At 49.8% G+C, this 12262-nt stretch overlaps 1 protein-coding gene across 4 annotated transcripts in view; it reads right to left on the bottom strand.

Annotated features, from left to right (window-relative positions):
• The window catches only part of GLIS1 (GLIS family zinc finger 1), a 221123-nt gene extending 209377 nt beyond the window's left edge, over nucleotides 1-11746 (bottom strand). For all 4 annotated transcript variants that reach the window (XR_013448186.1, XM_078073123.1, XM_036075235.2 and 1 more), the window contains exons 1-2: nucleotides 11635-11746; nucleotides 10265-10577 (exon numbers count right to left, since the gene is read on the bottom strand). Coding sequence is in view for 3 of the 4 variants with exons in the window: in XM_078073123.1 (XP_077929249.1) it covers nucleotides 10265-10535 (271 nt within the window). In the remaining variant the exon portion in view is untranslated. The remainder of the gene's footprint in view (nucleotides 1-10264; nucleotides 10578-11634) is intronic.
• Nucleotides 11747-12262: the final 516 nt, after the last annotated feature.

The raw sequence follows: 12262 nt of genomic DNA, 5'->3' as shown, positions 1-12262 counted from the left end.
CCTCTTAGAGAAATTTGGGTCAGATGTATTACAACCACCAATATCTGCTCTTTAAACCACAAGATGAGACACATTTTTAAATGTCTGAAATTTTGCCTAGGAGAGAGGGAGGGTGTGTGGCAGAGAGCACCTACAATCCTGGGCCAGCCCCTCTGGGACAGTTGTCATGCCCCGAGCTCCTCCATCTGGCCCGTGGCCTGCCAACTCCAAAGGCTCACAACCCAGAAGGGCCTGTGATCACTGAAGCCAAGTTTTCCCAGAAAGGAGAGGATAGGGAGGCCCAGACAGGTGAGAGGACATGCCCAAGGTCCCCGAGCCAGCTAGGGGCAGACTTTGTTATGAAGAGCCCCAAGTAGGTGCTGGAAAGGGAATATGACTGTGTGTGCAGGTAGGAACTCCTTGCACGTTTATCAGTCTCACGTACACGGAGAGCTTACTGTGTGTTCAACCTTGTGGGAAAAACAAGAACATACAACTTGGCTCCTCCTCTACAGGCTACAAGCTCCTTGAGGACAGAGCCTGGGTTGAATCCCATCCCCACCCTTCCTAGACACCCACTCTGAACCAGACCCCGGGCTGCGCAGGGATCATGAAACTCTGCCCCTGTTCTCAAAGACACGTAAGCCAACAGAAAGTCACCACGGAGTGAGCAGTGCTACAGCAGAAAGAAGGATGAGGGCTGTGTGTGCCAGAGCTCTAGCAAAACCCAGCCCAGGCAGAAAGGGAAGGCTTCGGGGAGGAGGTAGCACTTGAGCTGGGTCTTAAAGAATAAGCAGGGGTCAGTCTGGTGGCAAGGAAGGGAAGGAAGGCCCTTCCAAGAGGTTCTGTTTCCCAAACATTTACATGACGGCAGTAACAACAATGATCATCATCCCAACATTTATTGAGCATTATACCATGGGCCAATCTCTGTATTGAAGCACTTGTACATGTATTAACTCATTTCATCCTCATAATGGCCTCGTGAGAGCATTGCTATCATTATCCCCATTCTGTAGGTAAGGGCACCAAGGCCCAGAGAGCTCAATTAACATGCCCCAAGTTCCTCCATGTTAGTCCCCAGAGCTAGGATTCAAACCTGGTAGCCTAGTTCCATGCCCACAGCCTCAATCAGCACCCTCTGTTTCTCGGATACTTCATGCCAGACTTGGTACTGGACACAAGGGTACAGAGATGAATGAGAAGAAGCTCCCGATTTATAAGGACAGAAAGACAAGTAAAGAGAAAAATCCCAGGTCTGAAGCTGCATAAGGAAAAGTCCAACACTGCTAGAGAACGAGCAGAGCAGGTACCGCAAGAGACGGAACTGGACTGCTGGGAAATCTGGAACATCACACCAAAGGGCTCAGATTTTTCCCACTGGCCGACCGGTTGCCAACCTATAAGCCAAGCTATAGTATCACAGGCAACCTTTAAAGCACGTACCAAAGTCCGGAGAATAAATGGATGTCTCTACAGATGGGTAAGTGGATGATAAAATACCAATCTACTGAAAAGAGGGCTTAAAACTAATAACCTCATTAGGCATCTTGTCCATCAACACACACTAAAAATATAACTGCTGTCATGTGGACCAAGGAAAGATTTTTGTCCTGGTATTCAGAAAACTCGGATACCCCTGCTGTCAGGGATGGGAAGTAACAGAAAGTTTCTAAGCAAGGAGTTCTTAGATGGCAAGGTCTGGGATTTCTGCTCTCCACCAACCCCTGGGCCCCCCGCCTCTCCGAGCCCCTCAGTCTGCTGGAAGTCAACCGTCTAAAAGCCCCAAGAAGAGCCAACCCGGGCGAGAAGCTCCAATGCAGAGATATTCTCACAAAGAGCGCTACGTAAGTACAAATGACTGTTTGATCAATCATTTGGCCTCGGCGTGGGATTTGGTTAGAATTAAAGCCATCTGGCTGCTGGGGGTGGGGGGGGGAGGGTGATGGGGGAGGAGACAAGCAGGCGGGAAAATGACCCACCCCCTCCCCCAGAAAGCATTGTTAAAATATAAGGGGGAAAAACAGTCAAGTCCCTGCTGTTATTTCAGCCTAAGCCACTTAATCCTTCAGCACATAAAGCAACTTATTTTACGACCTTTTCCCTTTAAAAAGTAAATCTGAAGACGCTGCCTTGAATTCAGATATCTCTGAAACACACAACTCATCCCTCCCAGTGAAATATCCTGTTTCATAAACCTCCTTCGAGATACTTGAAACTGCAGATCACTAAATGCCTAGCTTTAGGCATCTGACATTCCAGAGAATTAATATTTAAACTTATTATAGGAAAAAAAGAATTGAGTTTGGTTGAAGCATGAAATATTTAATAGTGTCTCCAAATTAGAAACCCTATTTTGTTTCGCACTGGAAATGCCAATGTTATTACCTGGGCTTTGCACTCAAATAAGATAAAATGCACAGGCAGTCTTGAGATTAAACACATAATTACGGCTGTTTTCTCCAGAGAGAAGGGGAGTGAGGCAGGTTTGGGGAGTGGAAGCGATTGAGTTTCATTTTTACGATACACTTAAAATTATACTATCATCCTCTGCCTGGAGGGTTGGGCTCGAGAGCGCTGAAGCTACTTAATCACCGAAAAACTGTGTCAAGATCCATGGACCCACGGAGGCCTATTCAGCGAAGCCGTCTCTGTCTTGGAATGGGCCCGCTGCTGGACAAGACCCGGTAACTTTCTCTACTCGCTAGGACAAAAGTATTAAGTGGTTTGGGATAAAAATTAAGCTTCAATTGACACAGTGGATCCTGGCAACCTCTGCCGGCACATGTAATTTATTTACAGGGTTGGAAAGTCGGCAAAATACATCATCAGCTCTTATACAAACTTCTACTAGGTATTAAATACCCAAGCCTCAGAGAAGTAATTCATATAGTCCAGCAACGTTCCAAAACAAACCCAATCTCCAGCCCTCCGGAGAGCTTAAAACAGCAAATGGGATCTGTATTTTTAAAGTCAGGTTTATAATTCTCCCTGGTTTCTTGCTAAAGCTTTATTTTCCATCAAACCTGTTATTTAAAAAAAAAAAAAAAAGGCAACAACATCTATAAGAGTAATCTAGTTGTTAAAAAGACACAAGTAGGAAGAGGCCCAGCCACAGTGCCCTCCTGATACTTCTTCCTACTCTTCCCTTCAGACTCAGGGTCAACATCCAAAGGCAAAGAAGCCTGGGGCCATAAAGACTCCTGCAATAAGTGTGATTCTCTGAGAATGTCCACCGTCTCATGAACGCGTGCACCCTCGTGCAAGGCCACAGACACAAACCAGCAGCAGGACTTTATCCTTCCCCTAGGGATCATCTGGTTCGTTCTTCATCTGACACAAAAGACCCATTTCCCACAAACAAATGCTCAGGTTTACTCTGATTCCTGGACTGTTCTCCCTCCCAAGCCCTTCTTCGTCTCATCATTGAATAGGAAATGATTGTTAGTAGATCTCAAGCCACCATGCCCAGTGAAGCATGCATTCTACCACCAGGTATGGTGGGGCTTAGGAGAAATTCTCTTCAAACATCAAAAGGTATCTTCAGAAGCAGTGGAAGGGAGACCGCAACCAGGGCCTGGGCAAGGAGTCTCCCTAAACTGTGGGAAAGGCTCAGAAAGGGACTAGAACCTGCACTAACCCGTGGGACGTGTGTGTGCCACTGCTTCGGAGAAGGAGCTGCTTCTAGAGGGTCCCTCCACAGCCTCAGAGAGTCCTAGCCTAAGAACCACATGTCACAACTGGGAACCGCTATCTTTCCCCCGTTTCTACCGCAGTGAAGTGGACAGACACAGTCTCCCCAGAAAGTCACACCTCGGCCGGTTAGCAGAGCCTCAGAAAGGGCTGCTCCAGGGAACAGCTGTCTGGACCAGCCTGTGGCCTTCTGCCACCTTCCCCCGGGATGGGGGGCACACTCCATAGCCAGCGCAAATCCTCGCCACTGCCTGGGTTGTCAAGCCCGTCCTTGACAGTGCTGTGCTTTAGGGGGGGACACACCGGCTTTCCCGGCTTTGCTGTCAGACAGAGCTGCGTTCAAACCCCAGGCTTTACCACTTACTACCTGCACAGCTAGTCGCTGTGAATTAAATACGCAGCTTATTACTGGGGCGAATCACTTTAACTTTCCAAGCCTCAGTTGCCCCATCTGGAGAACTAGAATAATGCCTCCTTTTCTCACAGGGTTATTGGGCCTCATTAAATGCAGTCACAGCCTTAGTGCCCAGCCTGACACACGGTAGGTGCTCAGTAAGGTTAGCTGACCCCCCCCCCTTCTGTTTTCTTCGGTGGTCAGCCTCAGGAGTCAAGAGTTCAAAGGCAAAGTCAAGTCTGAGACAAAGGTGGCTTCTTCCCACACCCTCGATCCTTCTTGACCTCCCCAGTCCAGTTCATGTGGAATCCTGGAGCATCAGAGCAGGAAGGGACTATGGATCATCCCATCCAACTGCTTCCCATTTTACAGATGGGGAAACAGAGACTCAAAGCCAAGAGCATGGCCCGCATGCATCGAGGCTGCACAATGGTGCATGTGTTCGCTCCAGACAGGCCCAACCATAACCACCAAATAAATTCAGGCCATACAGGAAATGCATTATTCAGTTAGCGGACTGAAGGTCTCCTCAGTGCATCTGACTCAAATGCTGACTTTAAAAACACAGCTTGTAATGCTAACACAATCCGCCTCGATCCGCCGGAAACCCTCTGAAGGAATAACCCTTTGGAGTTTAGGGGAAGATGGGGAAAAGAAGAAAACAGATGCTTTCAGTGACTTTAAACTGTAAGACCACTGGGTTAGGGTTGTATTCTCCCCACCCCCACCCCATCCCAGGTCTGTTTCCTTTCAGTTTCTTATAAATAAGGCCTAGGGAGACCAAAACAGCTACAACCACCCTCCCCCTTCTCTGCTTTCCTTCCTCACTCAGCTATCAGTCCCGGACTTTGCTTCTAATCCTGAGAGCATTTTTTTTTTCATTGTAAACTATTAATTCGGGCAGCCACTGTTGATAAACAAGAAGTCCCTTTTTAAACTGCTAGAATCATTAGCACAGTGAAGGCGAGCAGCACGAATATTTCAGGAGTTTGCTCTTTTTTTCCTGGCCCCGGTACTACAGCTGTGCTTTCTGCATAATGCAGTTGAATTTTTCAAAGCCCACTGCAGAAGTTTGTTTCATTTCTTCTCTCCCCTTGAACTGAATGTCTTTGTTTCTTTAAGCTCAAAAATAAACTACCCCCTACCAAAAGAAACAACACAACTCTCTAGGTCCAAACTCATTGCAACTCAAATCTATATTAGCAAAATAAATTAGCAAGCCACGGAATCTAACTTTACATGTAATCATATATATAAGGTGAGGGTGTTGAAATACCACCATATCGGCTTCAAAAAAGGGAATTCTTTTCCAAGAAAACTGAGGGAAGGAAGAGCAATTATCCTCTCTATGCAAAAGCCACAATTAGCAATAGTCACTGGTCAATTTACAAATAAAGTTGGTATTTATTTGTTTCTTTTTTTCCTAATCCTATCCAAAAAAGGATTGAAAACTTTAGTTTCTCCCCTTTTCTAGGATGCTGGCCAAACTCCACAAAATAAAACCGAAGAAAATGATGATAATTATGCAACATCCAGAACAAAGAACATAAGAATATATTTTTTTAAATGATTCATTGTGCACTTATGCCTGTAATGAGATTTTAACGCACTGTAAAAATAAGTGTGCTGCCTCATTTAGCTTCTCACGCAAATGTTAACGCAGGGAGATGAATAAGTCAAAGACGGGGCGGGCTTTTTTTTCTTTCCTCAGAAGTGTGAAGGAAAACCACAGCATATAAAGAAACTTATGTTTTTAAATCACAGATGGAGCAACACAGCCTATCAATATGATGCCACAGCTAAAGGGGTCCTGAGACCTCAGCCCAGCGAAGCACCACAGGTAAACTGCTCAGAAACGACCAGGCCTAAATTAAGTCACGATCTCATGTGATGGTTCTCCTTTCCTTTTGTACGCCAAGTCCTAGCAGCTTCTGGAGAGCTTGGGAGGCAGGAAGGGAACAGAAATTCTAGCCGCCCTCGATTCTTGGGGAATCTTTGGGAATTATATTTCCGCTACATGTCTATAAAAGATTTGTCGGATACATAACTCTTAGGACTGTAGACGCAACATATTCCTATCGCGTTTGGGTACCCACACACATACATGTTTCTCTTTGTCTCACTGAGCCTGACATTTGGCCAGCAGGTTTCTCTCCCCCTTTTTTGAAACCTCAAGCACCGAAAAAATTTGGATCTGATTATTTCCGGATCACAGGACCAGCACTTTAAAATGGATGAAATGCAAGCAAATTGCCCACCAGAGCCGGAGGGGGTAAATGCTTTCAAAATAACTCATACCTTTCTATTAGGGATGCGCTAGCCCCTCCAAGGCCTCCCCAGGACATCACGGTGGCTTCTGATTCGGATGAAGAAATTCTACCAGGTAACGCCACCAAAACCATCGTATTTACTCTCCACCATTGCCGGCCTCTGATGCCCATGCACACAAACTACAATTGCATTTTGTTTTCCTTCTTCAAGAAAAAAAAAAAAATCTATATACTAGTTATTTTTTTAAGTTACAAGATTGACTACTTTTTGGCATTTTCGGCCATGTTACAATGGCTATTTACTAATGGCAGTGTCCACACATGTGTCACGATCATCAGCCTCTCTTTTTTTTCTAGGACGTGTCCCATCTCAGCACACAGTGAAAAGGGCCCAGAGAGTCGCTGTGAATTAAGTAGTGAGCTCATTATCTGGTTCAGTCTGGGAATAGCAACTCTGGACAAACAGTAAACAAGAAATTTTCTAACTATGCCATAGGTACTCCTTCCAAAGAGGACAGAAGAAATACCAAAAGCAAAAATATTTTAAATTCTCTGGGCACGTTCAGGGGGCCATCCAGTAGGCCAGCTCTCAGCCGCCAACACACATGTAGAAGGTACAAGCTGGGGAACCAGAATCAAATATTTGCAACAGGGAGGCTTAGAAACTGCCACTTTCTATCTGTAGCTCTGAGCACATCCTCGAGCCTCAGTGTCTTCATCTATGAAATGGGAACCGTAGTAATGACAGCCAGGATCTGCCCAGCACTTTAAAGACCACAAAGCACTCTACATCTGTTCCCTGCGAGCAGCCCACAAGGTAGGCAGAGCACAGATGGCGTGAGGGCAGATGAGAGAATGTGTGGGAACACACGCTGAGAACCGTACAGCACTGTGCCCGGGGACCAGGCGTCATCGGGCCATCGCCACAAAGCTGTCTGCCTCCATAAAGCCCAGATGTTTACCTTCTTTCCTTGTCAGGACTTCCAAAAGCACAGTGTTGGGTGTTTAATACTAAGAAAGAAAAATGCAGCATCTGGTAATTTGGCCTTTCCAGCTGCTTGGAATCTGGATAAGCGGGACTCTGCCATAAACAGATAGTGATTCTTATTGTAAATGATGACAAAGTTAGTCCATGACGTCACACCATTCCCAGCGCCTCCTGACTCCAGATCTGGAAACGCCGAGAAGCCCAGCATGTACGGATAAGCTGCTGGACCCAAGGGCTCGTGCCCTTCCTCGGCTTAGGGTCTATCCAAAGCAGAAGGCAGATCATCTGAAACCTGACCCCAGACCAAGCAATACCGTCTTCTCTCCGGTCACTGGGCAGCTGTGGCCACAAAAGACCTGAGGCTTGGCTCCTCTCAACTTCCCATGGCCACCGCACCCGAGAGTGCGCTTCACATTCAGCATTTTAAAAATCAAACCATTCTCCCTCCTTTCCCTGCCCCCTTGATCTCAAGTATCACTTACCCTAGCATGGTGCCCAGCATGAATTAATAACAGTGACCCCTTCTACCTTTTTAGTTTATAAAGCATGCTTACAACCATTGTTAGGTTTACCCGGGGAGGAAGACATTATTACCTCTCATGCAAATGAAAAACCAGAGGCGGAGCGCGTTAAACACACCCCAAGAAGAATCCCCACAATAGCCAGGCACTGAGGTGGCCCTTTCACTAAAGCTCTCCTCAGTCCTTCCAAGTCGGTCTCACGGTAAATTGACAAGTGGAGGAACTAAGGCTCAGAGAGTGAACAACTTCCCCCCAAGCTCCCACAGATCATAGGTGGCAGGGCATAGTCAATGAAGATTTTTCAATTGGTATTTGCATCTGTTTCCAATAAACCTAAGATCTGGAGCTAGACACCAAACATTCAAAGGGTTACATGGTCTGGGGAATATTTGGGTGGGAGCAGGGGCAGTAAGAGGTGCCGGTTCCTTGTGGCATTTTTAAGAGAACTGCTGAAGCTCTGTGGGGAAGCGGATTTTGTCTCAGATCACTGAGGGGCTGGACTGTGAGGAAGAACTTGCTTGGAAGGACAGAGGCCACGCTGGAAATTTCTTCCAGCCCAGGTCAGTGAACAAAGGCTGGCCAGAGAACTCCCACCCAGACCACGGCGTAGCCTATTACACAGGAGACACTTTCCCCACCCTCAGGCCTCAGTTTCCTCATCTTTCAAATGGGTATGATAAATTCTACCCCGCTAGCCTCGCTGGAGGCCGTGAAGAAAACAGTTTAGAAGCCTCTCACAAAAGTTTAACCAGAATGACCATCTTAGGATACAAAGAAAGAGGCTGTTCCTCCCATCCCTTTATCCTCCTCTGCCCTTTCCAAATACAATCCTGACTTAAACATCTCATATATTAGACGTTGGTGGGGGAGGGGGAGTGTGGATAAAAATAATCGGGGTTTGGGACAATGGAAGTAGGAAGATCATATGCAAAGCATCCAGATGAGAGGTCTCTAACCACGGCTCCAAACAAAGACTACATTTAGGAGAACCATTCACCAGGTCTGCAGAGAACTCGATCTTCAGGGACAGCTATGATTTTTTAAAACTAAAACGTGGCAGGAGGGTATCTGTTTAAGGGAGGATTATGTGTGGAGCGGGACAAGCCATGGAGCTCAGGGCAGCAAATATTACTCATGTCTTGCTGCGCACCACTCCTCTCTCCCCAGTAAAAGAACACCTCCTATGGGTATCCCAGTAATAATACTCTAAAGCCATTGTTTTGTGTGTCTACCCTTTCAAACAGGATCCCTATCTGTTGCAGAAGAGACTAACATTGAAAATGACACAAGAAATAGCACTCTCCTACAAAGTCAGATGTTTTCATTAAAAAGAAAAACACTGTTTACGTTCATTTCATTTTACCAGTGCCTGAATTGGGAAGTTAGTTATTTTCTACCCAGAAGAAGCCCTCATCTCTAAAACCAAGACATCCTACCTTTTCTACCTCGCAGGGGCTGATGCTAAAGGAGTGATGTCTATAGAGCCAAAAGAAACTTTTTGTCTTCCTTGAGAATCACCTGGGAATAGAACCAAGAAGTCCTAAAAGCTAAAATAATGAAACCCCAAGCCTTGGTTTCTCTCGGGGGAAAATAAGGTGTGGCGGGGAGGGACGACATTGCACCTTAACAGTTTCCCCAATTTCTGGTTAATTATCTGTCAGCATGAAACTTATAAATAATGGCTCAATAATAATTAACTGTGATGAGAACAGGTTCATGAGAATGCCAGCATCATCGCTGACTTTGAGCCCATAAACCCTACTGGGGCCTGCACCTTACACCCACCAGCCTCACTGGGTAGAGGAAGGGTACTGCAAAGGAACTTCTGACCAAAGATGATGCTTCTGAAGCTTCAAATTCAGAAAGGCCATTTTTTAAGCCAGAAATTGACTCAAGCTGGATCACAGATTCATAAAATTTTCCATCAGGAATCCAGAAATCATCTGATATAATTAATTCCTCACTTGACAGAAGGGGAAACTGAGGTTCCAGGAGGGCAGAGGTCTTGCTGAAGGCCTCTGGTTTTTGTTATTTAGTGCCATCGGAATACGTCCAAATATGCCTGCAGCCAGCTCAGATACTCGAGTTGCTAGTCACCCTAAGTTATAAGATTTTTGTAAGTTTCACACAACTTTTATCAGAAATACACAGAAGCAAAATCATGTAAGCTGAACTTTCTACACACACACTTCTCCAAGATAGGTTTATAGGTTTATTGAGTTTAAATTAGATGCTTCCTAAACAGGCATCATTTTATAATGACAACCGAGTCCCAAACAACTAGAGAGAAACTGATGAACACGAGAGAAAGCTCCACCAAATTCTCCAGAGAATTCCCACAAAGGTGTGCGGTGTCCAGGCCAGGCAGCCCGAATTTCTCCACACCTCCTGCCAGGCACGTTGGCGGGGCCAGACTTACCCTTCCCGGCGGCGGCGGTGGCGGCGGCCTTGGACGGCCCGTAGTCTCGGGGGCTCCGCGGCCGGAGGAGGTCGTGGGCGCACGGCGGCGGCACAGGCGGCCGGGGCAGCAGGTCACGCGGGGCCCCATCCACGCAGCCGCCGCCGCTCACGGTGACCCTGAAGGCCATGTGCGTGCCGCCGAGGCCAGTGGGCCCGCGGCCTGGACCCGGAGCGCCGAGGGCCTCCTTCGGCCTCTTGTCTGAGTGCGCCTCCGCCACCTCGCAGTGCATGGCGCCAGGGCAGGGCGCGCCGCTGGGGGTCGCGCCGGGCTCCTGGGGAGGGGAGACAGCACCCGCGCGTTAGAATGAGCGGAACAGCCAGCCCCTTTCTATCCCGGGGGAAGTCTGGGCAGGTCACCACCACCTCCTCGGTTTATTCCTCGTCTCTAAAATGGGCTAGCCCCACCACACTTACCTTAACCTGACAAACCCACCTGATCCCGCAAAAGCCCCTTTCTGGCACAGGAGCGGCTCGCACTTCCTTCTCGAGTGTGTCGAGGGCCCCGGCCACCCGCCGCCACCGCGCATTCCGCGAAGCCCGTGCACCCTCCCGCTCAAATCCGCCTCCACCGATACCAGCCTTCTTCAAAGGAAGAATGGGGAAACTGAGGCCTGGAGGGGTGAGAGCGCCTGTGCGGTGTCACCCAGTGAGACAGGAGCGGGCGGCAACTACGATTTCCAGGGCAGAACTCTGGCGGGGCGGCGGAGACTACTCCAGGTGGGTCAGGGGCTGCGCGCCTCCCGGACGCTTCGGGGACCCGGCTGCGCGCAGGACTGTGCACTGCGCACCCACGGGTCTGGGGCGCCGACCCTCCGAGACTGACCCCCGACCACCGAGGCCGGGAGAGGGGGCGTCCGATGATTGGCGCTCACTCCCGCGTCACGAACCCATCACGAGCACACAGAGACACGCACACTCCCCGCGCAGCAGAGAAAATGAACCCATCTCACGCGCAAACCCGCACAAAGTCGGTAACGCCCATGGACGCTGGCTCCCACGCATACCACACACCCCCGCAAATGCACACTGGGGACACGGTGTGCCACACGTACTGCTCTCTCATTCACCCGCTCAGACACTCAGCAACACTAGCAGCCTCACTGGCTCACACTCCACGAACACGCGCGCTGGGTCCCCCTCCACAGAGTCTCGGCCCTTCCAACATCCCTCCTGGAACAAGGGCCCGGGGCCCCCAAATTCTCCTTTCCTCGCGGCGCTCCCGCGCCATTCCAAAGCTCCCGGGATTCGAGCGTCGCTGGGACCCTAGCCTCGGATCTCGGGCCCTGGCGCCCGCCCGCTCCCCGGGTCACGGGCCGCGCCCCCTCTCACCTCGCCGCTGCGGCTGCAGCTCGCGGGGCGCACAGCTCGGCGCGCCTCCACTGGCGCCGCAGCCCCCGCAGCCGCCGCTGCCGCCGCGTCCTGCGGGGCGGCATCCCGGGGCGGGGGCGGGGCCCCGACCTGCCCGACAGCCGCTCCAGCCACTGGCTCGCTGAGGCTGCCGCGCAGAGGCCAATCGCGGCGCGAGGGCGGGGCCTCCTTGCCCGGGGGCCTGGGCAGGGCCGGGCGCGGGGCTGGGCTGAGGGTTTGACAGGCGGCGGCTGCCGGAGCCCTGCGCTGCCCGCTGCCCTCCGGCCGCCTGGCCGGGCAGGGCGGCGCCGCGGGCGGGAGCGGCAGGGCTCTGTCGTCGGAGCTGGGCTGGCTGGGCGGCAGAGCGCACTGGGCGTGTCCCCGCCCGTCCCAGCGGCTGAGGCAGGACCCTTCCCTTCTCCGAGTCAGTTTTCTCCTCATCAAATGCGACCGGCGAAACCTGCACGCGGAGGTAACAGATGTGAAAGTGCTTTGAAAGTTTTGTTGCAGATCCAAGCGGCTCACTCGAGAACTTGCACGCATTTCACAGCCAGTCTGCGGCAACGTTGGGACGAGAACCAGGGATCACAGATCACTTTTCTTACGTTTT

The sequence above is a fragment of the Halichoerus grypus genome, chromosome 5, assembly GCF_964656455.1.
Source record: "Halichoerus grypus chromosome 5, mHalGry1.hap1.1, whole genome shotgun sequence".
NCBI classification, from domain to species: Eukaryota; Metazoa; Chordata; class Mammalia; order Carnivora; family Phocidae; genus Halichoerus; species Halichoerus grypus.
Note: the sequence above shows the minus strand (reverse complement) of the source record. Positions and strands in the feature narration are given on the sequence as shown.